The following is a 25,364-nucleotide window of genomic DNA, read 5'->3' on the forward strand; positions in this document are numbered from 1 at the left end:
TGTGATGCAGGCACTGTAAAGGGATGATTCCAGAAGTAGTTTAGCAGTGTCTGCAGAATCTCAGTGATAGGGTGGATTCCAATACAGAAAGACAAAGGTTTTGGCAAGTCCCTCATGCTAATTCTTCAGTATTATATTTTTCATTTTATTTGAGTATTGTATTTATTTTTATTGATCAGTTTTCATGTTACTGTTGGAAACCCAAGTTAAAAAACAACTTGTTTGTATGCTGTTTCCAGCCGTTCTGAGTGTTCTTAATGCCATGGATTTTATAAGAACTTTCTGTTTCTATAACCTTGGCTAGAATGCCTTTATAGAAGCAAGAGCCAGTACCATCTAGTGTCCTGACACTTTGTAATAGACGAGCCAGCGCCATCTAGTGACCTGACACTTTGTAACAGACGAGCCAGCGCCATCTAGTGACCTGACACTTTGTAACAGACGTGCCAGCGCCATCTAGTGTCCTGACACTTTGTAATAGACGAGCCAGCGCCATCTAGTGACCTGACACTTTGTAACAGACGAGCCAGCGCCATCTAGTGACCTGACACTTTATAATAGAAGAGCCAGCGCCATCTAGTTACCTGACACTTTGGATCAAGTTTCCTTTTGTTTTACTGGCTCTTATTAATACAGAGACGCTTTGGCTGATGCATACACTTGGGTGATATGTGGGTAACACTTTAAAATAATGGCATTTCAAATCTCTAATGAATTCCGGCTGAACACCACAGGAATAACACCTGAATATCTTCTGCACTTCCACTGAGTTCGGAAGTCATTCATTTTGAATTAAGCCCTGTAAATCCATGCAGATCTAGTTACCCGCATTTATTCCGTGCTCCTTTATAACACGATGTTGATCTCACGTATAAGAGAGAAAAGGAACACATAACCACAAATGGTAAAATGTATGATATTGTAACAAACTATAGCAGCTAGTTATAACAAACTGTAATATTCAGTCAAAGTATGTGACAATGGCCCTCTGTCTCATGACTCTAAAAGGCAGACTGCGGCAAGTGCAGAGATTTGAAAAACTAACAGACAAATCGAAATCCAGACGATGGCAAGTGCACAAATCAATAAGCAATAACTGCATGACATGTCAAAGTTTTACTACAGAATATGGAAATGGGGTTTTGGGGCACGGTACCCCTACGAATTCACAAAACAGCAGAACGCATTACACTGATGAACATGTCTAAGGAAACGTATGTCTACCTGAGCTCAAGGTCTGAATGAATATCACAATAAAACCGAGTGCTTCCTTCCTGCCTTTCTTCCAGCCCGGTCCAGTTAGATGACTTTGACACCTACATGAAAGACATGAACAGAGACTCTGGTTACAAGTTCTCTCTGCAGTTTGAGGTGAGGCTGATTTGAGGTCAGCTGTAGTGTTGATACAGTAGGCACAGTGTGAAGCTCAGGGAACACAAAGCCACTTTTTCAGAACAGTGGCTTGAAACCTGGTTCTAGGAGACCTAGTTTGAGGCAACTTTGAGGTTTGAGGCAACCCCAAGTCTCCCCTGGTGTGCCATGCAGTGACCTGAAACCCAGTCTCCTGAAACCAAGTTCCAAGCCACAAAGTGGCTTTGTGTTCCTTCAGCTTTAGGTCACTGAATCAATATTTAGTATTTTCCATATACTCATAAATGTTGTACACATTTAGCCTCATCCAAATTAGTGTTGTAGAGCATTGTAAAAAAAAAAAAAGTAGCAGCACTTATCTCATGGTCACACAAAAGTAACGTTTTAACTTGTTTAATGCTGACGTTGAAACATTTAGGAAATTAAACATAATCTAACATCTCTTAAAACAAACAAACAAAAGAAACAGTTTGCAGTTTGGTGGTGAAATTATAATGGCAGGAAATTCACTTCCATTATAAGTTATGCCCCCATTGAAACCTATCAGCAGCAGCTACTCTTATAATGTCTCTGAGAATATAGATCTCACACTTGGAATGACAATGACAGAGCATTTGAAACATTTCAACCACAGCAGGTTCTATAGAAACATACAGTACATTAATATAATTGTTTCATCTGTTTTTATGTAGATTTAATGACTTCTAATATGTTAAAGTATTCTGTGGCTGCCTCTGATCAAGCTGAGAGTGTGCTTTCTCCTGCACTCTTTGTATGATAGACCCGACCCGACACAGCAAAGAGTGCACGAGAATGAAATCCACTCTCAACTTGATTAGAGGCAGCCACCCAACAGAAACAAACAGCAGAGTGTCGAAAGAGCTTTCATTGTCTGACAGGATCTGGTTTTCTTTTCAGGACCTGAAGCATGTGGGCTTGGATCTCCCACACGAAGCTGCAGACCTGCCTGTAAACAGAGCCAAGAACCGATACACCAACATCCTGCCTTGTGAGTCCCAGAACTGTTGCTAAGAGCCGGGGCTGTTTCTGTCATAACATGAAAGGGAACTTTACACAGTTTTCATTTCTACAATATTCAATTTCTTACCTGTTGATATTCTATTAGAGTGTTCCATTGTTGTGCTTCTGAAAAGACTCCTTAAGCTGCGAAGGGAGCTGGGGAAGCATATTAGAATGGTGCTGTGCTCTGAAGCCACCATAGATGAGGCGGTTTGCAGAAACAACAACAGAGAATCGTACAGAACAAACCTAATAGGATATTATACAAGGAAGACATTAAATATTAGGAAGATACAAATCATCCCTTTAAGATACACTATACAGCTGTGGCCAAACGTTTTGCATTACCTACAATTTTAGGTTTGAGACATAATTTTAAAAAGATAGATATTTTATTTAATATCATGTAATCAAAGAAAACCACAAAATGAAATTGCAAAAGCCGTAATAGTAGTACAGTATTTCAAAATGTCACATTTTGTTAAGTATATAGGAAAACTACAAAGCAGTATGTAATTCAATATGGTAATGTGACACTATTCATAAGTTTCATTGACCTTTATGAAGCAAAATTAGTTAATTCCATAGGGTGATGCAAAACTTTTCGCCATAGCTGTAAATGAAAATTAAAGCAAAAATTCTTCTGTACTGTAAACATTAGGGGCGTTCTGATGCTCGTACTCATACTTGTTGTTGCTTTTAATCAGCAGCTGTTAAATAATTAAATTTATTAATCTACTGATTTCATAAGAATATAGGCTGTCCTTCTCTCACCTTTACAACCGAGTACCAATCAATGGCAATTAACTTGTTTTAAAAGCCTATTGTATGCAAACTTTCCTCTATCCGGAGAGCTGACATTTTTACTAAAAATATCGAGGTTGTAAACTGATGACAATGAAAATATTTGTGTTGTCAGTTTGCAGTCTTTACGTCATTAAAAATGTCAGCACCCCGGATGAGAGAGAAATTTGTGGAAGTTAATCGCTGTTAAGTGGTACTTAATTGTAAAGATGAGGGAAGGACAGCTTTCCTTGTTTAGAAATCAACACATTAATGAATAGCTTTATTTAATACCTGCCCATAAATACCCCTTAAAGGTTGAAGGTCCTCCACATCTAAGTTCACAAGTAGCAATACAGAGTCTGTAGACAGACAGGCCGCGTATCTAGGCATCTCTTGTGCTTCAGTCTTTATGGCATTGATGTGTTTATTGCAGTGACGGTGGGAACATATATTCAATTGTGCTCATGGTGCATGTTGTGGATGGGAAAGTGACCTCTGCCGGTGTGCCTCTTTCTGTTTATTTGCAGATGACTTCAGCCGTGTGAAATTGATTTCCATGCACAATGACGAAGGCTCCGATTACATCAACGCCAATTACATTCCTGTAAGCCAGGCGGCGCTTCCCTGTGTGTGCTCAGAGATGCACCAGCAAGCAGCGGCAGGATTCAGGGCTCAATTTAATTCAAACAGATGCACATCCAAAAAGATCCCTGCTAGTTTATTTACTGTTCCTGAATAACATTAACTCCTACTGTTTTCAAACCCAGCTTTTACGCCCAATGATAATCTCGGTATTTGCTTCTGAACTACTTTTAATTATCTAGACGGATAAGTCAGTGCAACAGAGTCAATAGATATTGGTGATGTGGGTGTATATCTTTTAATAATCAGAAATAGATTAACTAGGGATTGGACAATGTATTCACTACTATTGAGATTTGAGGGGCTGGCCAGATGAATCCTGTTGTGATGTAATTTAGTTAAATTATACTTTTATTGAGAGTATTAGAATGTGGGGTTGTGGATGTTTATTAACATTTACATCTAAGCAACCGTTAAATGCTGGATACATTAACCACATGCGACTGAGACAAGGGTTCCACGGTAAAGAGTAAAGGAGGAGCTGCGTGGGAATGTGTGTCTGCTCGTGTTCTCATATTTTGTGTTGCTGGTTTGCAGGTGAGTTTGTGACTCTGTTTTGCTCCTCCAGGGGTACCGGTCTCCTCAGGAGTATATCGCCACCCAGGGGCCCCTGCCTGAGACCAGGAACGACTTCTGGAAGATGGTCCTTCAGCAGAAGTGTCACATGGTGGTCATGCTGACCCAGTGCAGCGAGCGGCGGCGAGTGAGTCACAGCACCTCACCAGTCACACGCAGAGCTCTCCTACACCAGGAGAGCGAGTCACAGCACCTCACCAGTCACACGCAGAGCTCTCCTACACCAGGAGAGCGAGTCACAGCACCTCACCAGTCACACGCAGAGCTCTCCTACACCAGGAGAGCGAGTCACAGCACCTCACCAGTCACACGCAGAGCTCTCCTACACCAGGAGAGCGAGTCACAGCACCTCACCAGTCACACGCAGAGCTCTCCTACACCAGGAGAGCGAGTCACAGCACCTCACCAGTCACACGCAGAGCTCTCCTACACCAGGAGAGCGAGTCACAGCACCTCACCAGTCACACGCAGAGCTCCTACACCAGGAGAGTGAGTCACAGCACCTCACCAGTCACACGCAGAGCTCCTACACCAGGGAGCTGCTTGGCTTGAAAAGCAGTGTGGATGCATTGCATATAAATATGAATGGATTTTCCTACATGATAAAGCTCATCTTGTCATTGCAGGTAAAATGTGACCATTACTGGCCTTTCACCGAAGAGCCTGTTGCGTACGGAGATGTCACCGTGGAGATGACGTCCGAGAAGGAAGTGACGGAGTGGGCCATTCGCAACTTTAGACTGAGCTACGTAAGTGTGGATACATTGTCACTGCACTGACTCTGGCATCAATGTAATCATACAGCTGGGCTTGTTTAGATATCTGTGAGGAGGAGGATGAGCACAGGAGAAACAGGCATTGAACAGATTGGGATTACATTTAACACCAAAACAATCCTAACTTCAAAACTCTCAATCGGATTACTAAGGTAAAAACTACAAGAAGCTTAGTCATGCAGACAAACTTGTCAGCTGGTGCCTTCTTCAGTGTACCTAAAATACAACCTCAGATGCTTTCAGCTTCAGTTTCTTACTGTATAGTTTTACCTTAATACCCAAAGCCTTGTAAAAATGACCTTCACAGCCCTTATAAAAGTTTACCATTGTAAAAGCATAGCAAGGTGTAATAAGAACATAAAGCAGGGGTGTCAATCCCAGTCCTGGAGGGCTATTCCACTCCAGGTTTAATGAGATATTCCACTCCAGGTAAAATGAGATAATGAACTACTGCAGGGTCTGGATGGGTTTATTTGGTTCAATTAAATGATTCAGAACAGGGTTGGAACAAAGACCAGGAGTGGAAGAGCCGACTTTGGCCACACCTGTTATAAAGAATAGCAAGGTATGGTAAAGCACATTAATTAACATGGCAATCCAGGGAAAGCTATGGTAAATGCAGAGTATAACCGTGGGAAAAGCATTGGGGAAAACTGCAAAAATGTCATGCAAGAATACTGTAGTTAGTAAACTGTTATAAGGGACCGCTCACAGTGGAATATATAATCCAGGTGTGCCAACCTTGGTCCTGGAGAGCCGCAGGGTCGTCTTGGTTTTCGTTCCACATGAGTTCTCAATTATATTCATTGAAAATTGGTCAACACTCACATTTTGAATGATTTATTGATGATTTAAAGATACCCAGAAAACCTGCAGGATTGTGGCTCTGGGACCAGGGTTGGCCACCCGTGGTATAAACTTGATTTCTTTATGAACCAGATTACTTCTTCATTTTAACCCAGCTGTAGCTATGTTCTGCTGAGTTGTTTAAGCTGTCTTCTCTCCCTCCTCCCCCTCATCTCCTTCCTCATCCTCTTCCCCCTTCCTCCCCTCCTCACCCTCCTATCCCTCTCTCTCTCCTCTCTGCTTCTCTGTGCGTGAACCCCTCTCCTGGGAGCTGCTTCTCAATGTGTGTGAACCCCCTCTTCTCCCTCCTTTCCTGGGAGCTGCTTCTCAATGTGTATGAACCCTCTCCTCTCCTGGGAGCTGCTTCTCAATGTGTCTGAACCCCCTCCTCCCCCACCTCTCCTGGGAGCTGCTTCTCAATGTGTGTGAACCCTCTCCTCTCCCTCCTCTCCTGGGAGCTGCTTCTCAATGTGTGTGAACCCTCTTCTCTCCCTCCTCTCCTGGGAGCTGCTTCTCAATGTGTGTGAACCCCCTCCTCTCCCTCCTCTCCTGGGAGCCGCTTCTCAATGTGTGTGAACCCTCTCCTCTCCCTCCTCTCCTGGGAGCTGCTTCTCTATGTGTGTGAACCCCCTCCTCACCTGGGAGCTGCATCTCTATGTGCGTGAACCCCCTTCTCTTCTGGGAGCTGTTTCTGTGGGTGAACCCCCTCCTCACCCTCCTAACCATGCTCTGCTTGTGTTCCAGGCGGATGAGATTCAGGACGTCCTGCATCTGAACTACACCTCCTGGCCAGACCACGGTGTGCCCACCGTCAACGCAGCCGAAAGCATCCTACAGTTTGTACAGATCGTCAGGCAGCAGGCTGCCAGGAGGAAAGGACCTGTCCTGGTGCACTGCAGGTAAGGGCGGGGGGACACTGCGCTGGGATTAACCCCTTAAAGCTACATAAGGAATTAAGCAGTTGTTCAAACAGTTTCTTCTTAAAATATCAAATGTCGCGAGGAGGAAACTGACAATTTGGATGACCAGATCCAAGTTGTCAGTACATTTTTAAACCCTGTTTTGTACACTGCCTTGCAAAAATAAGAACATTTACATAATTTTTATTTGTGGTACTCCAGCTTTTTCTAATTAGGTCACTTTACAGACACTTTGGTCTGAAAAAAAAGAAACTGTTCAGTTCTAAATTATGTATAAAAGTGAATAGACAAAATACATACTGAGATATTCTTAACTTGACAGTGTTTAGGCAATGTCTACTTTATCCTGTAGGATCTGGAGTATAGTCAGTGTTCTTTTGATGTTGTAATTTGTCACAATTACATTTTTTCGTAATTTACGTTTCTTCTGTAGAAGTTTTCTGGATTTTCATTTTGAATCAGGTTAAGTCTATTTAATCTCCACCGGTGCTGTAGATTCACTCCCTGTGCGACAGGTATTAAAACCACCGGACGCTTCCTTTGTGAAGGTGGTTTCAGGGGGGATCCTAAACCCTGTTGCACAGGAAGTGGTGGTGGCAGGATGAACGCATTTCCCACTGCTAAGCTGGGGTGTGTTTGGTTTTCTCAGTGCTGGTGTGGGAAGAACTGGGACCTTCATAGCCTTAGATCGCTTGCTGCAGCACATACGGGAGCACGACTTTGTGGACATTCTGGGGCTGGTGGCAGAGATGCGATCCCACAGGCTGTCCATGGTGCAGACAGAGGTACAGAGCCAGGTCGGGGGTTGGGGGTCGAGAGGGGAGGTGGCCTTGAAGGAAATGGAAGTGCCCAGTAGAGGGCACTCTGCAGCTGTGTTTCCGCTATCATGAATACTGTTTTTGGTGAGCACTGTGCAGCTGTGAGCAGGTCCTTATAAAATTACCTTCACAATGATTTGTGTAAAAGTGTTCTGGTAATAATGTATTTACACTTATGAGTTCTCTGAAATAATATTGAAAAAAACTTCCTTTTAAAATCCTGTTTACATATTCACAGTGATGTAAGGGTTAAATAAATGTCAGAAGCCACCTACAGTGTTCTGTTTATTAATCTGCTAATACTTACTTTGTAGCAACTGAATGATCAATTCAATTGGTTAATGTAATGAGATGATTGTTTAATGATTTCTTATTACGTGGTTTACTGTGGAGGCTATATCGACATTTGTGGCAAGAGGAGTAAATTACAGGTTAAAAAAACTAGTTGTAAAAAACACATGGTGAACGATAATTTTTCTGCAAGTGTCTGTGTTTTACTGTTTTATTATACACGGTGGTGGCCCGAGACGGGTGGTTAAGCATTGTATCATGTGGGATATAGAAATGGGCATTACAGGATTAAAAATAAATACAATAAATAAAACTATAAAGTGTGGATTTAAGACCCCAGCACTCCCCGCTCTCCCTCTCTCTCTCCAGGAGCAGTATGTATTTATTCACCAGTGTGTAAAGCTGATGTGGAGGAAGAGGAAACAGATCCACAGCGCTGGAGAAATCATCTACGAGAACACCAGCAAGTCCTAACTGCAGACTTGCACAGTGTGAGTACAGTGCAGCACACAGACTAACAAAACATATGCATTCAGCCAGGGTGCATGCCTAGAGAAACCTCGCTGTTCAGGGAGTCACACTCTCATACTAAATGGGATACTGTGAGTCCTTTAGCCAACACATAGAAGTGCTTGGTAATACTCAGAGTGTGTTTTCTATTAGTGGTGTAGCGATACGCTAATCTCACGACATGCAGGTTCCCATACAGTATGAATCATGATACATGGGATTGCCTTAATTGGCCACTTGTACAGTGTGATGTGTAATAACAAGGAGCTGTGCTGTGCTTTTGGTCTTGTGTCATGATACAAACAATACATACCTCTATTATACGATATATCCTGTAAAGAAAGCATCAGGATTCTTCAATACACTATGAATCGCTACACCCCAGTTTTCTCTAAGGTCCATGTTGCCGTTGTAACTATGATAATATCAGGACTTTATGTTGTTGAAACAGAAATTGTTCAAGTTCCACACAAGGGTGATGCAACCACTTTCAACCCTTTATATAGCTTGCTACACCTTTTTATATCAGAGGAACAGAGAAACTAAAAAACTAAAGACCTTTCAAATCTTGGCTCATAGACTGGACTGCAATTTGAAAACAATATAAAAATAGAAAATATAATTTACTAGCAGCGGAACTCGCTGATCAGAAATTGTAAAACCATGGCAGTAACTGCAATAAAACGAATGCAGTAGGGAGAAGTTTAACCTAATTGGAGATCTGGTATCTGCTCCCTTGGATTCGTTGCTATTGAATTGGTTTAGAATCCAAGGAGGCGTGGTGATCGGAGCTGAATCTCCAGATCTAAATAAGGAACTTTCATTGGTTCCATTTTTGTAATTGTATTGTCGGATAAAATCATGAATTGTAAAAGAATCTATTGAAAAAACAGTTGTGTATGTTATTTTATCGATTGGTGACTCTTTCCCTCTAAAAACAAACCCATTACCCAGTTGTAATATTCACCAATTAATTCTATAAAATTGTAATTAACTCTGTTTGAATACACACTGAGGAAGGCATCTAGCCGCAACACATCTGCTTGCGTGTCTACTATTTTTAAAAAATAATTTAAATAAAGATATAGTCATCTTTTTTTAAAAGATGTGAAGTGAGTGCTGGTCTTGCTGTAACCAGTGGTGTAGTTGGTGTAGGAACGCACATAATAGGCAAGCTAAGTAATATAACTCACATCTCCCACACTGTCTGATTCAGTAGTCCTCTTGATGCAATGAAAAGAGCATTAGGAACTTCTTTTATTACAAACTACTTATTTAAGGTGGCTAAAAATGCTGGAGGACAGCAACAGTGCATCAACTACGACAGCGGACCCAAACACAAACAAAGCAACAGACACACAGACACCTAAATAAAGCATTCTGACAAGATGGAGAAAGACACTTTGTGGAAATACTTACCATTTATATGTTACTAGAATTCCGTGTGCAAATAAAATGTAAATTTGTATAGTAATTGTTGTTTTGTGGCATTCCGGTACCTTCAGATTTAGGACTATACCACTGGTAATAAATAAAACAACAGTTAAGTAAAAAGAACTAAGAATGTCATTCGAAGCTGCTTTTTAAATGTTTCCTTGTGTTGTGTGGGGATAGTAACTCATTATCTCTATTCTCTCTCTCTCTGTCTCACCAGGTAAAGACAGTCCACTTACCTCCTTCCCTTGCTTCAGGCTTTAGTGCTTGCTTTCTGCCAGGAAAGACTTTTCCTGCCATTGATACCAAAAAACAACCAAGAAAACAAAACAAACAAAAGAAACAGGACGTTTTGTGTTTTGAAATGGTAGAAACATTCGCGAGGAACTTTGCCTTAAAGTATCTGTATTGTCTATGGAGGGCTACTCCATCTGGGACAACACTGTACTGGACCAAACAAGGAGAGAGGACACCAACACCGGGAACATCAAAACAACAGCTACCATTGGAGACCGCCTGGCATTCTGGGATTGGGGACCACAACGCTTTTCTGTGGGGCAGGGAGGGGGGAGGGAAGTGCAAGGAGCATTTGACCCACCCTCGTGAAACTGGGGGTAGCGTTTAGTGTGATGTGCTGTAATATTGCTGAACGATGAGTTACTCCATTGTGGATACAGTAAACACCATTAGTTTTTTTTAAATCTCAGGATTAAGTTAAAAAACAAAGTAGTTTCAATTTTTGTAATAGGATTTGTAAAAAAAAAAGAAAAAAAGAAAACTAACACTGTCTCACGTTGCTTCGAATTGCATAAGCTACAGTAGCATTAGTATTCCCACTGTACGGTACAGTAAATATAACAAACTGAATGGCAAACTGAACCTTGCTCGTTCTACAGTATTAATACCCATTGTCTGCACTGCCTATAACAGAGCTAGCCCTTCTACTGTCACCAGCTGAACGAGCGTGATCTCGTTAGCCTGTGAACTGGAGTGCGGAGACTGCGGTCACAGACCCTGGGTGAGGGAGCCAGTGTGTGTAACCTTACTGCACTGTGTACCTGTGCTAGTTTTCAATGTCATACGTTGCACTGTTTGTGTGTGTGTGTACATTTAGACACATGTTGACTATAATGTGGGTTTTTTTTTGTTTTTTTTTTGCACCCTTTCCAAACAGATTGGGTATGAAATAATAAACACTTTCACAGACTGGAAAATGAAATTTAATTTAAAGTTTTTCATTCAAGATGTCTTGTGTCTGTCTGTGTGCATAGACACTTTGCTACAAAGTGGGTTGTATAAGATATAAACTTGTTATCTGAAGTCTTCTGCATATTCTTCTCAAAGCTATTTTATCCAAACCTTTGTGAGTGCAGTTTTTTTTTTTAATATGGAACATTATCAATCGTACAATTATTATGGATCTTCAAAGCTCCAAAATGACTTTGCCTTTAAAGAACTCAACGTTTTATCAAACTAAGTACTGAATGCACTTATGTGTTGGCAAGCGACACAATGGGAGTGAACGTTAGTGTAACAGAGGCTTACTGTTACACAATCAAGTCAGAAAATATCTGACTTGACAAAGTTTTGGGATGAACCAGACAAAACTAGTGGGCTATGATGCAAGTCCTGCATATATCCACACATCCAAGTGAAATGGAGGAGTCGGATCTACAGAATACTGTTTATTGCAGAAATTCAGCAGGATCATGTGGGGGAAAAAGGCACCACAAAGACTATACAAATACAATTATAAATCATTCTCCATGGATTATTCTCAAATATACATTAACTTTTTCATTTAAGCAACAGATTGCACATTTTCATTTTGGGGGAAAAAATAAAATACAATCACAAGCTATGTCTCCAAAAAAACATTTACTACTTTTCAAACAATATATTTATTTTTTTACATTTTTCATATCATAAATAGGGGAGAGGGGTGCAAGAATCAAGTTACAAACAAAATCATTTTCTAAAGAACACGTTTACAACAGACACCAGAAACTGAAAAAAAGTACACTTTGTACACGAGCTTTGGGTTTTATTTAACAAAAAACTCAAATGTGCCTGCAGTAAGGGGGTACAAAATCTCTGAGACAATTACTGTATGCTTAGTTTCCGGGATCAATCTCACAGAACAATCCCTCACGTTCCATTCCATCCACTAGCTTGCTGTGTCACAATGGGACTGACTGCATACAACAGAAGCACAGACTCTGACTCGCATTGGCACAGAACAGCAATGTGAAAATCTTGTTCTTGCAGAGGTGGTTTCACAGCCATTAAACAGACAAAGCGACAAGGTCACTTTGCAGCAGTGTCACAACAGAACTTGAGCAATGTGGGCATTGACTATTGAGAGTGGGGTAGCCCAAGGTGTGCTGGAGGTGCCAAGAGGGTAAATCCGGTAGGAATGTTCAAAGGGGAGGGTTCACTTCATAGCATAGCAGTCAAGCAGGCCGCTCAAAGGATCACACCTTAGTTTGTGAACCCATTAAAATCCAGACGGCACCACTGTTTCAATATCCCTAATCTACACTGCCATGAGCCTTGGTCAGATAATTCCATTTATGGTCGAACACGCACACAAAAACGACCTATATCAAGCAATTTGATAACCTGGTTTATTTAATATTGCCTAAAACACTTGAAACTCCCTTTCTGTTCTCTTAGCTAGTCAAAGGAGGGTTATACTGGCCTAATCCATTGACTGTGCCTGTTCAAGCACTGTGGTTCCAACAAGTCCTCCCCCTTCCCTTGTCCTATCCTCTGACTGTCCTAAGAAGAAACTGACAGATTTCAGGTAAGGCAATAAGACTCCCATTGCATAGCAGTTTGATCCATACCTGGTTTTACTGCGAGTTTGATAAAACACACCTGAGCTGGTTACCTAGACACTGGTGTTAATTAAGCACATACCAAAACCTGGAATGAGTGACTGCTGTGCAATACGATAATTATTTTTCACTGCTGCAAATTGAAAAATATATTCTAGTCTAAATCCAGCAGTATTGAGTGTTTAACAGATGATGGGAGATACCATCAAAACAATACAAAACTGCTTTGTGACGCTTTGTTGAGGCGAGTCAATCAAACTATCAGACGCAAGATGACTTCTCATGAACTTCCCCTGAAGTGTGTTTGCATCAGTGTCACAAACTTGCATGAAAAAAGCCCTGACGTTAATATAGAAAGGAGGTGCCTTGATTGAATCTGACTATGGAACGGAAACAACACAAGGACTGTATTTTTTTTATCGAGTGCCACTAAGCTGTTTTAATTTGCCATGAAGAATGGATAACCTGTGATGCAGTGAGATTGATGAAGGGGCCCGAATCAGCACAGCGCACAAAGACCACATTCTTAGCAGCTTAATATACAACAATTATTGGACGTGTACAAGCCCACACTTCATATTTCTAACAAAAAAACCCAAGTCATTTGTATACTGAAGACTTTCCATAGCTGTAGTCTTCTTAATCTTACCCTTAAATGTTGTGTTTTTTTTTGGCATTCCTCAAAATCAACATAAAGCACACAAAAATATATACTTGTTGTCTAATGAACCAAATGTAAATAATAAACAACAACAATAATAATAATACTTAGACAATCAATTAATCATAATTTTTAAAACACTTTACTGCAACAAGTACCCTTTTTTCACTTGTGCTTTTATTTGGGTAACTTGGACAAAAGTCTTCAGAAAGGGTATGTGTTCAATTTCCAAAATGAATAAAGGTATTAAGCATTTGCTCTCCTGGTAAGCTACAGTGTGATGGTACATGGTTCGGGGGTCACTGATCCAACAGCTCTTGACGCTGGCGTATGATCTTACTGAAAGCGGCTGTTCTGTCCACTGCGTCCTAAAACACAATGCACAGGAAGGGAAGGTTAACACACGGCTCTCTAGTGACCGCTTCCCTCGTCGAAGGACTCGACCCCGGAGTCACAGGCCACTAAGCTGAGCTTCTCCTGCCGTCTCCGCATGATCTCCTGCAGCTCTGACGAGCCACTCGAGCCCTGGAAGAGAAAAGAGGAAGAGATCATGCACAGGGCTGGGATATGATCGCTTGGGGTATACCCGCATAGGCTGCCGCTTATCTAGCTGAGTGCTGACAGTAGTGTGCTGGCTTTTGGCACAGACACACAACCAGTGACGTTGTGTAGTCGAGGCGGAAATCGCACAATAGGGAACAGTCACATGACTCGCATCTCCCACACAACTGTGATTAAGTGAATAGCCCTCTTAATAGGATAAAATTAAGAACTTCTACTATGAACTACTTTAAGGCGGCTAAAAATGCTGACGAAGACGACAGCAACATTGCATAAACTACGACTGGACACAAACACAAAAGAAGCCACTGACAGAGACATGTAAATAAAGTGACGGATTCTGACAAGATGGTGAAAGACACTATGTGAAATACCACAATCCAGCACTCTATATCAACTAGATTAGCCACAGCATGTGTTGATATACTGCTTATGTTTTGTTGCTAGGTTTCATTTTAGTGCTGATAGTTTGTCAATGATTGCATAGTTCAGGGTTGAGGTTAGGCACTGCATATAGGATTGTAAACAAAGAAGGAATCAGTAGGTTAGGGTTAGAGTTCAACTATTGGGTTTTAGGAGAATCACTTAGTCAGGGGGGGGGGGGAGAAGCTAGATCGCCATATACTAGGAAGGATATATCTCTTTTTCCTTTTTAAAAAGACAGAGCTCAGTCTCTGTTGGCCAGAATGTCTATTTAAAAAGTAAACAGATTCACACATCAGAACAAAATGCTCCCAACACTAACTCCAGGAGTGCCAAATCTGTGTCTATTTCAATACAACCGCTTCCTTACATAATTCACACTGTACAGAATTTTACCTAATAAATTATGAGGCTCATTAAATCGTATTTTATATTCTTATTATTTGGGCTTTGTAGTGTTTGTTTTTTTATTTATTTATTTAGTGTTCCTAATTATTTTGACCCCAGTTTTCTCCTCAATTTAGAATTTCCAATAATTTTTTCCCCTCACCAGAGCAATTCCCCACAAAGCTCAGGAGAACTGAAGGTAGCCCTGCAGGTGTCCACTCTAAACTCACTAGGCGCCTGGCCAGCAGGGTCCGCTGTAGTGCGATGATGGGAAATGGTCCCTTTTTGTTTTGCCTCCCTAACCCAGTTTATTTAACAGTAGTTTTGTATTCAATACGTACATCGCTTTGAGGTGACACAAAGTTGAAACGCGATATGTTGTGGAAACTGGATGAAGCAGAACGGCACTTTAACCCCACCCCCCCGTCTGTTAGAGTGCCCGTTAGAAACTAAAACCAGGCCAACGCAGACAGGTCCCCCTCTCTTTAAACAGCAATACCTGTCACTTTACAGGAATGAAAATCAGTAGATGCAGGCCGTGTGGAGTCAGCAGAAAACCTGCAAAGAGGAAGAGAAAAACCACAGCAACACTGCCCAGGCCAGCAGCACAGGACAACACTGATATGGTGCTGCAAGCCACAGAAACACTGCCCAGGCCACCAGCACAGCACCTCATATAAACCAGGCCTGATCACAAGCAACCCAAGAACGGGACCGCTCAGAAACAACATACACCCCTTCACTTTCTCTGCACCCCCACACAGTCGTGGAAATACGACTCCCATTGCATAAGGGTTTGATCCATTCCTGGTTCTGCTACGAGTTTAATAAGACACACCTAAAGCTTGTTACCTAACCAGAGTAAAACCTGGAATGGGTGAAATTGCTATACAATAGGAGTCTTATTTCCATCCCGGCACACCTGTTGGTTTTCAGAAATAACCTTGTTGAGATTTGCTACTGAAATGATAAGCAGTCTGGGGAATAGCTGAATGTGCTTCGATAACCTACAGTATCTACGTTCTCTAAACAATGCATGATCTGCACACCTTGAAAACAACTGCCATACTCCTTTTCAATATGTGATAACCATGCATTCATTCGGTAGTGTGAATCAGGTATTAATTGATCACCAACTTATTGTAACCTCTTTGCACTGCCTTAATAATATGCCTTAAACACATAAGGAAAACGCAGGGACTGTGGGTCGGGGCGTAACGATTCACTCTGTATCGATGAATCTTGATGCTTTCTTTACATTATATATGGTGCCGTAATAGAGGCATGTGTCATTTGTATCGTGATTCAGGACCAAAAGCATAATGTAGCTCCTTGTAGATCAAGTGGTTCTTCAATGAAGAATAAGCGTGTTTTATAGTTGGTATGGATACATACTCTCCTCATCCTATTTAATTTTTGTCTTAACAAAATTGTCTATCATTAAATAACCATTAGATCTTATTGTGCATCATACAGGTAGCTCACCAGGACCATCGCATATCGCGATACGCATCATATAGTGACATTGGTGTATCATTACACCCACAGCTGTGGCTGAAGGGAATGGCAATCACAGGGTTTCAGTACTGATTGGGTTTTATTTATTTATTTGTGTAGTGTGAAAATGTGTCTAGGAGGTTTTCTCCTCCACAGCCATGCATGCATATTTATCATACTTTTGTAAAGATCTATAGACACTTGAACATTGGCAAGTACAGGCAGCCAGGCAAGCAAGCAAGCAAGCAAGCCGATAGAGAGCAGTTGCAGCTGTATACAGTGAATGAAGTCCAGTCACTCTGTATAACCCTGTAACCAGAGCCAAGTGACATCTATAATCCAACGGGGTGCGTTTTACCAGCAGATCTGAATAACACCACTCTCAGTGGACTGTTTTGATTGATTGCACTGTACAGTAGACGCTCGTTAGTAGCAGCATATCAGTGCCCTTTTGCTATGTTGCTTTTCTGTTGCTGCTATGGGGAGTGTCGTCTGACCAAAGGCAGCCTGCTTTCTCTGATGCGTAAAGCAGCTGCAGTACATGCTGTATTCTCATTTTCTAGTATATTTGTAAAATAACATTCAGAATGAGAATCTATTGTGCAATGTATATTTATTATTATTGCTACAGTATTACATTAGTAGACATGCTGTACATTTTAAACATGTGCTCTGTTCTGCATTTGTATCAAGAAAACGGTATTGAGTTAACGTTATAAAAGCATCACGTTTTATTTTTATGTTTTAAGAAAAATCAAACATCAGTACCTGTACCAACCTCTGTACCTCTTTCAGTAAGAGACTTCTTGGCATTTTGTCTGTTCTTCCCACAAAAAGGGAAAGTGTTCCCAGGGAAATGCTCATAAGCAGCAGCTGCTCTTACAAGGCTTGTTTGCAGCAACACGTCTACTGTATTTTTTACTGTATGTAGGAATGTTCATGAATGGATCAATACTGTAAATCACGAGGGGGGGTGGGGTGGGGTGGAGGGCAACAGGATCAATACAGAGTTAGAGCCGCTTGCGCAACTGTGCAGATCAATATTGTAAGCCACGTCCCCACTGGAACCTTTTAACAGCAACTACCCTTACAGTATGACGTCAATATAGAACTCGCACTCAGAATGTCAATGACAAAGAATTCTAAATGTTAGATCAGCTTTTCGTCTTTTTTTATTGCGATTTAATGACTTCTGTTCGGTGGCTACCTCTAATCAAATGGAGTGTTATGCATGACAGACCCGACTCATGGGCCTAACGCATCAAATCCACTCTCAGCTGGATCAGAGGTAGCCGCTGGACACTTCGAAGCAGATGCTGCCGTACAGCAGTACCTCCAGAGTAGCCTTCTGCACAGTGACCTGGCTGTAGACTCGACCCCCATCATCTGGGCACACAGTCCGCAGCTCGTCCTTGTTGAGAGAGAAGAGCTGGGCCCCCGTCAGCACTCCCAGACTGGTGATGGTCCTGCAGACAGAAAACACATTACAAACACCACCTCTCACACTGCAGATCAGTATAGAAAAGAGATACCATCTCTCACACTGCAGATCAGTATAGCAAAGAGATTGCACCTCTCACAGTGCAGATCAGTGTAGCAAAGAGATTGGTCCTCTCTCACTGCAGATCAGTGTAGCAGAGATACCACCTCTCACACTGCAGATCAGTATAGAAAAGGGCTTGCACTTCACACTGCAGTTCAGTGTAGAAAAGGGAATCCACCTCTCACTTGGCATTTCACTTGTGACTTACCCTGCAGTAAATATTACCTCGGTTCATTCCTTTTATTAAAGTTTGCACTGTGTCACGTAATTGTAAAAAGAGTTTCGTACAGCCTAGTCTACTGTAGGTACTGTGCTTGTGAAGGTAGATTTCTTGACGTCCTTATTGTTTGTTTTTATGGATTATAAGCATTGCTGTTGCTGTGGGGAGATCTGGATTCAAAGCTTGGTAAAGCTGATCATTGAAATATGAAAAACAAATAAATACTCTTGGGAACATCCAAACACATAGTATAAGTATAAGTCTGCCGATTTCAAGCACTTCACATGTCAAAGGGTTTTGAGAGTCATTTACTATATTAGATAAACGGTAAGCCTAATAGCCTGGAATCCACTATCCTGTTTAAATCAGTCTTTCATGTAAATTAATTTCACTTGGTTTACTTTATAGAAAGCCATTATGATTAACTGTAGCAACACTCTGTTGTGGTTCTCACTGAGGGAGTAGTCATTCCGTACAAATCAAACTTTACATCCATTGCTATTTACCTTTGTAGTGAAAACTGAAAATTAATAATAATAAAAGAATTCTAGTCAGTCTCACAGTGGGCGTCCTTGTCTTTTATTAGATATGTTTTTTAGCCAATTGCTAGAAGTTATCAAGCTCATTGGTATGAATTCAGACCATTCATAGTTCAGTCGGTCTCTGGAGGCGATGGTACTCACACAGGGCTGAATCCCTTTGCCTGCAGCCAGGCCTTCACCTCCTCTGGGGGGGAACTGTACGAGAGGACGACCCCCGGCCCTCCCGCACTGCTGCTGCCTCTCTGGGGCCCCTGGATCTTCTTGGGGGCCCCACTGCGCCCGATCGTCAGCCTGTGCATGAGCTCGTCCTGCACCTCCTCCATGTGAGACTTCCTGCCTGCAGGGGGCGACAGCACCACACTTCACTTAACTGCTTCAAGCACTCAACTGCAGTGATGGGAATAACACTCCCATTGCATAACCAGTTTGATCCATTCCTGGTTTTACTATGAGTTTAATAGGACACCTGAGCTTATGACCGATATACCGTGGCTAATCAAGTTGGTATTAATTAATTAACCCATGGGATGGATGAAACAGCAGTGCAATGGGAGTCTTATTTCCATCCCTGGACTGGAAAGTAAAACTCAGACAAATGTTTCAGCTGGTGAAGTTTACTACTACAATAGAGAATCTCTCTTGCTCTCCCGAACTAGTCGAGACCCTGTTCAAGGTAGTGATTCGTAGCAATCGCAATCTGTACCATACTAAAAATGGTACAGATTGTCTGGTCTGTTTCAGTACTCTGATTCTCATTTTTAAAAGTCAAAAAGTCAGGCAATACAGGCAATTTTTGAACAAATAAACATTTTTTTTAAATTGTCTTTTTGTATATATTTTGTACTTATAAATTATATATATATATATATATATATATATATATATATATATATTATATATATATATATATATATATATATATATATATATATATATATATCCTTCATCCTTGAAGCCCAACAGGGCTTTTATGTGCAATACTCCTGGACTCAAACACCCCACTGCAGCTTATTAGGGATCCTGATACTGAACGTTTTCAAATGTCGTCTCAAGACTTGTTTGTTTATTTAGCTTTTAAATAAAATTAAACAAACATTTGTAGAGAGTTCTGGGATGGTCTTGGTCACGAAAAGTGCTATTAGTTTAAAAATGCAACTACTTCTAAAAGAGGACCTGTTGTAATGCACTGCAGCCATTAGGTGGGGGGCCCCGACCCCCTGTTTGAGAGCCACTGCTCTAGATATACACAAAACTACAAGTACACTCGCTCTCACCTGTCTTCAGAGGAGGCTAGCAGCTGCACAAACCTATTATCCGACTAGTTACTGTCGGATTGAGCTCTCCACAGAAATCTGGTGCGGACATCAGGTCAGGGTCATTGCTGTTCTTCAGGCTAATTTACCATTCAAAGTGAAACAAGTGAAGAAGCCGTCGCTAGGATTCGTAATAATTGCTGCTTTTTTTAGACTCAAGAGGACAGCAATCCACACAAACCCAAGCAGCTGTTTGGATTAGCCCGATCAACACCAATGAAATAACCGGTTCCTGCGTGTGGACTCACGGTTGACTGGGAGCTGCCTGTCCCGCTGGCTCTCTCTCAGCACCATGCTCCCGCTGTCACTGGAGTTGCCACTGTTCTGTCGGCTCACGTTGGCGGGGGGGCGCCACCCCCCAGCGAAGGGCCCGGGCACCAAGGGAGGGGTGGGGAGCGGAGCTGGGGGGCCGCCTCCCCTCCCCGGCGAGGGGGCTGGGGGGATGGGATTCAGCTGTTTCGGGTCTGTCTTCTGTTTCTGTGGAGCAATGGGATACAGGACCCTGGTTAATGCACATGTATAATACATATACACATGAACAAAATGCAATTAATCAGTAGGCTGTTTTCAGTGTTTACTCCAGTCTTTAACTCCTATTTTTTGTACGAAGAAAAACATCTCCTAATTTGACAAAGCCAGAACCAAACAGCCAAGTAATAGAACACAAAGTATCCCACGCCCCTTGAGTTGTTTGGTAACTAATATTGATTTCTCTCTTCAGAAAAAGAAAAAAAAATAGGACATAATTAAAGACTTGAGTAAACACTTTGAAGATATGGCCCTGTTTTATAAAAGGATTAGAATAAATAGTTTATAGGCTGCTGTTAATGATGCCAACAACAGTTTCATGAAAACCAAACTACAAAATACAGTTGGCTACAGAATACAGAATTGTACATTACAGCAGTTTTGGCCAACCCCTTTTTTCAAGTGAAATCGATAGGCAGAACTGCTATGGTCATAGTTACTGTATACAGTAGTAGCGTGTCACACTAAACATCCACCACAAATCATATATATGGATTTGTTATCAAACAGTGATCCCTGCTGGTTACAATAGCTAAAAACAGGTGTTGCTCTCACTGGCGATGCCATTTAAATGCATGTCTTACCCACTTGTTTGGTTTGAATGATATTTGCAATTATTCTGTTTGATTCTGGGCTGTGCTGCTCTAATACTGACATGTTTTAAACTGTCTCTCTGTTACTAAGTCTACCTGCTGACTTCTTGCTTGCATAGTTTTGCCTTGATTTTGTTTCCTGAATGTAAGAAAGTAATATTGCGACCTTACAGGTAGGCTAGCAGGTTCCTAGCTAGTCTACAGGGGGCACTGGTGCGCGGTGAGCCCAGGACACCCTAGCCAACCTAGGCCCACCCCCCCGGGTGGCGCTCGGGCCAACTGTGCGCCGTCCCCTGGGAACTCCCATCCATGGCCAGCAGTGGAATGGCCTGGACTCGAACCGACAACCTCCAGGATACAGGGCAGGCTGCACTGCACACAGAACACCTTCACTGGATGCACCACTTGGGAGTCCCCGCAGTTGTTATTTAGTGTTAGTGAAGAGTGTTTCAACGAGCACCAAAGTTGCAACGTCGACGTGTATTTATTTCATAAGATAAACCGCCTCATTTACTGTGCAGCATGTGTTTGGTAATTCATTATCGCAGTTACCTCTGATAACTCTCCAAGTAATTGCTTGCAGGAAAAAAATAAATAAATAAATAAATCAATGATAAACATAAAAACATTGCAATAAAAAAAATAAAATACTTATACTGCAATAAGAAATTCACAACAAAACAAAAAAAATCTTTACTATACATTGACTCAGAAGCAGATCTGTTTACCAGATAGATTCACGGTCAATGCTCTTTAATGGCAATGGCTAGTTCGCATTAGAAAAGAGAATCTCAGTGCATCATAGAACTAAAGTATTTATTTATTTATTTTTTACAAATCAGCCCCGTTTCAATGCTAGGATTGGAGTTGAGATTCTTTAAGTAGGAGAGGTACAGATCCTTTCCACTTATGACAATGAGACTCACCCTCTTCTCCATACACTACATCCTTTCTAATACTCTCTGCTCCTGCCTGTGTTTCTGATGTACGGTGCAATAAAAACACAAATGTCTTGATGTTTTTATTAACACGTCCTAAATACAGGTCTGCTCAAGGGGGCTGCTACATAGACTGTTCCTGATCCACACTGAACAGGAGGAGCGAGTCAGAGTCTGTGTGCTCAGCCTGTGAGCGTCGCTGCTGGGAGTGTGTGATGAATGAAACAAACACCCAGCCTGTCGCTGCTGATAGTGTGTGATGAATGGAATTAACGCCCAGCCTGTCGCTGCTGGGAGTGTGTGATGAATGGAACGAACACCCAGCCTGTGAGCGTCGCTGCTGGGAGTGTGTGATGAATGAAACGAACACCCAGCCTGTCGCTGCTGATAGTGTGTGATGAATGGAATTAACGCCCAGCCTGTCGCTGCTGATAGTGTGTGATGAATGGAATTAACGCCCAGCCTGTCGCTGCTGGGAGTGTGTGATGAATGGAACGAACACCCAGCCTGTGAGCGTCGCTGCTGGGAGTGTGTGATGAATGAAACGAACACCCAGCCTGTTGCTGCTGGGAGTGTGTGATGAATGGAATTAACGCCCAGCCTGTCGCTGCTGGGAAATTTCTCAGCTTTTCCCAAGGATCAGTTTGCCTTCTATACTGGCCCATTTACAATACTTTAGTTTACTGAAGCTTGAGATGTTACAGCTCAATATTTTATATTGTACAATTAAAAAAGGGGGCTGGGGGCTTTTCTCTCTATTATATCAATCATTTCAATCACAAGGGGAACTGCTCCCTTACCAATTATTTATTTTCATAGACAGCTGGCATTTGGAATTCTATGCCAACATGTCCCACATTCTGAATCGATGCTGGCATTTCTTTAAGACAGTTAACTGCGTGATGATTAATTGACAGCAATTTAACCACATGTATTGCTTTTGGTTTGAACAAAAAGCGTTAGCATAAAAGCTATTTGATGATGCCATCTATGTTTTGTTTTTCTGTGTTTGTCAAGTCAGTTGCTATGGAAATAACTTGTTGGCTTTCCTAGTGTACTGAGAGATGAAGCTTCGGGGTTAAAAGCGAACTGGGTTTCATAGCAAGCTGGTCACAAGAACTGAGTCTGCTGTGTATTAAGAACATATTATACATGAAACGGATATTCCAAAGGCCATCTTCAACCACATGCTTAAAAAACACAGTCTGGAGATAAAAACACAAACAAAAAACAAAGAAAAAAAAAACAAGAAACAAACCAACTGAATCCACACGTGTTTCTGTTAAAGAACAAAGCAGCTACAGTAACACTAGCTTCACTGCAAATGAAGCTGAACGCAGAAATGCTCCATTAAAGCATTGCATTTCTATACATCCAGTCCTCAATCCAACAAACTCCAAAACACACAGGCACACCATTTAATCTACAAGTATGGATAATGTGAGGAGGGCACTTAGCAACATCTGGCCTGAAAGAGTACCTCATCTCCATATTTTTATGATAAGATTCTAACTATTACTTTTCAGCCACATGGTCTGCTTCAAAGAGTGGAGGCAGTTTGAAAACAGAAGTGTTACTTTTCCCTTCTGAAACTGCCATTTTGTTTCGAACAAGGATGTAAATAAGAGACCCACTGCAAAGCAGTTTGAGCCATCCCTGGTTTTACTGCGAGTTTAAATCAGACACACCTGAGCTTGTTACCTATATACTGTGGCTAATCAAGCTCATAGTAAAACCAGGAATGGGTGAAACTGCTATGCAATAGGAGTCTTATTTCCACCTCTGTAGAGATCCAGCTGTAAATTCTGCTTTTTAGAAGTAGCCACATTGTTGAAACGGTAAAAAAAAAAAAAAATCCAAGCAGAAACTGTAAAGGATACAAAAAACACATCACAGAATCCCAACCATGTAGAAATATAATACTCAGAAAACTGGAGATGGTGTAAAAGAATCACTAAGCTTCATCACTAACCCTAATACTCTAGCAGGCCAGACGTTAGGAGTCCAATCCCTGCGGTTTAATTGGACTCTCGAGTTCATAGTGCCTAATGGGTTCCAATTAGATAAAGGCAGCTTGGAGAGGGAATTTACTGGGGATGAGTCCGGGACACACCCAGCCCTACCTTGAACAATTCAAACTCCTTCTTTGGCATCAGGAGCTTTTGATATATGACAAACAAAAAGGAAAGAAAGGGGGAAATGCAACAGACATGTAAAAAGAGAAGGAAACACCATAGGAATGACATTTAAAATCGAGACAGCGATATTGAAAATAATAATAATAATAATAATAATAATAATAATAATAATAATAATAATAATAATAGGTATGATGGTGGTTGTTAAGAATATTGGGAACTAGTACCCCAACTCAGCAATGAAAAAGCTTTTGGGCCTCTCTTTTTCTCTAGTTTCTGTGCTGTAGGTCATGCCTTGAACATCTTTAATCAGCAGCACTGGAAGTTTTCCGGTGACAGGAGTTCATTTCCTGCACTGCAGCAATACATTTGAAAACATCTGCACACCCCAAACTACAGCTATGGCCAAACGTTTTTCTTCCCCCTATTCTGCTTCATAAGGTCAAATGAAACCTGCTGAATAATGTCACGTTAACATATTGCATTACAGCCCACTTGTAGTTTCGTTCCCATATATAATATTTAAGGAAAAATTGACAAATTAAAAAAAATTTGATATTTCTAAATCTAACATGAAATACTGGTAATACTATTACGGCTTCCAATCGTTAGCTATTTCCCAAGGGTCAAAGAAATTATAATATACAATTTATAATGTTAAATAATATATATATTATATATATATATATATATAGAATATATATATATATATATATATACATATATATATTATATACATACCCTGTATGGGAAGATTATATCAACATATGAATCTTCAAGCCCCTTTCGTTCGGGGATGCTATGATAACAGCTACGATACTATTTTGGCGTGTAAACGAACCGATTTGTTTGACAGTATTTGTCAGTAACTGTCTGGTCGTATTCTCTTGAACTGACTAAATAATAATAATAATAATAATAATAATAATAATAATAATAATAATAATAATAATAATAATAATAATAAACAAGACTTTAAACAAGGAAAATGCAAAGCACTTGTCAGAACAACTATAAACTAGAGGAAGCATCCAGTAAAATTGGAGACCACAGATACTTCAAATTTAGAACAGAAGGTAGGTAGCACTTTTTTTTTTTTTTTTTTAGAGAGAGAGAGTAGTAGGGTCTAAAACACTGATAACATTAAAAAAAAAACTTTTCTTATTGTCCACCCTCTCAATGTACTCTCA

At 41.1% G+C, this 25,364-nt stretch overlaps 2 protein-coding genes across 9 annotated transcripts in view; one reads left to right on the top strand and one right to left on the bottom strand.

Moving 5' to 3' along the window:
* Window positions 1-10,335, top strand: part of LOC121318558 (receptor-type tyrosine-protein phosphatase O-like) — a 52,674-nt gene extending 42,339 nt beyond the window's left edge. Inside the window, exons 19-27 of the mRNA XM_041255353.1 lie at window positions 1,290-1,371; window positions 2,290-2,380; window positions 3,705-3,781; window positions 4,388-4,522; window positions 5,022-5,144; window positions 6,762-6,916; window positions 7,587-7,722; window positions 8,416-8,537; window positions 10,211-10,335. Coding sequence (XP_041111287.1) covers window positions 1,290-1,371; window positions 2,290-2,380; window positions 3,705-3,781; window positions 4,388-4,522; window positions 5,022-5,144; window positions 6,762-6,916; window positions 7,587-7,722; window positions 8,416-8,520 — 904 coding nt within the window. The 3' untranslated portion in view covers window positions 8,521-8,537; window positions 10,211-10,335. The remainder of the gene's footprint in view (window positions 1-1,289; window positions 1,372-2,289; window positions 2,381-3,704; window positions 3,782-4,387; window positions 4,523-5,021; window positions 5,145-6,761; window positions 6,917-7,586; window positions 7,723-8,415; window positions 8,538-10,210) is intronic.
* A 1,327-nt stretch (window positions 10,336-11,662) lies between these two features.
* The window catches only part of LOC121318556 (epidermal growth factor receptor kinase substrate 8-like), a 97,961-nt gene continuing 84,259 nt past the window's right edge, over window positions 11,663-25,364 (bottom strand). For all 8 annotated transcript variants that reach the window (XM_041255347.1, XM_041255352.1, XM_041255345.1 and 5 more), the window contains 4 exons: window positions 20,226-20,454; window positions 18,806-19,001; window positions 17,693-17,825; window positions 11,663-14,016 (listed from right to left, as the gene is read on the bottom strand). In XM_041255347.1, the coding sequence (XP_041111281.1) occupies window positions 13,903-14,016; window positions 17,693-17,825; window positions 18,806-19,001; window positions 20,226-20,454 (672 nt within the window). In that variant the 3' untranslated portion in view covers window positions 11,663-13,902. The remainder of the gene's footprint in view (window positions 14,017-17,692; window positions 17,826-18,805; window positions 19,002-20,225; window positions 20,455-25,364) is intronic.

Source organism: Polyodon spathula, chromosome 7 (assembly GCF_017654505.1).
Source record: "Polyodon spathula isolate WHYD16114869_AA chromosome 7, ASM1765450v1, whole genome shotgun sequence".
NCBI classification, from domain to species: Eukaryota; Metazoa; Chordata; class Actinopteri; order Acipenseriformes; family Polyodontidae; genus Polyodon; species Polyodon spathula.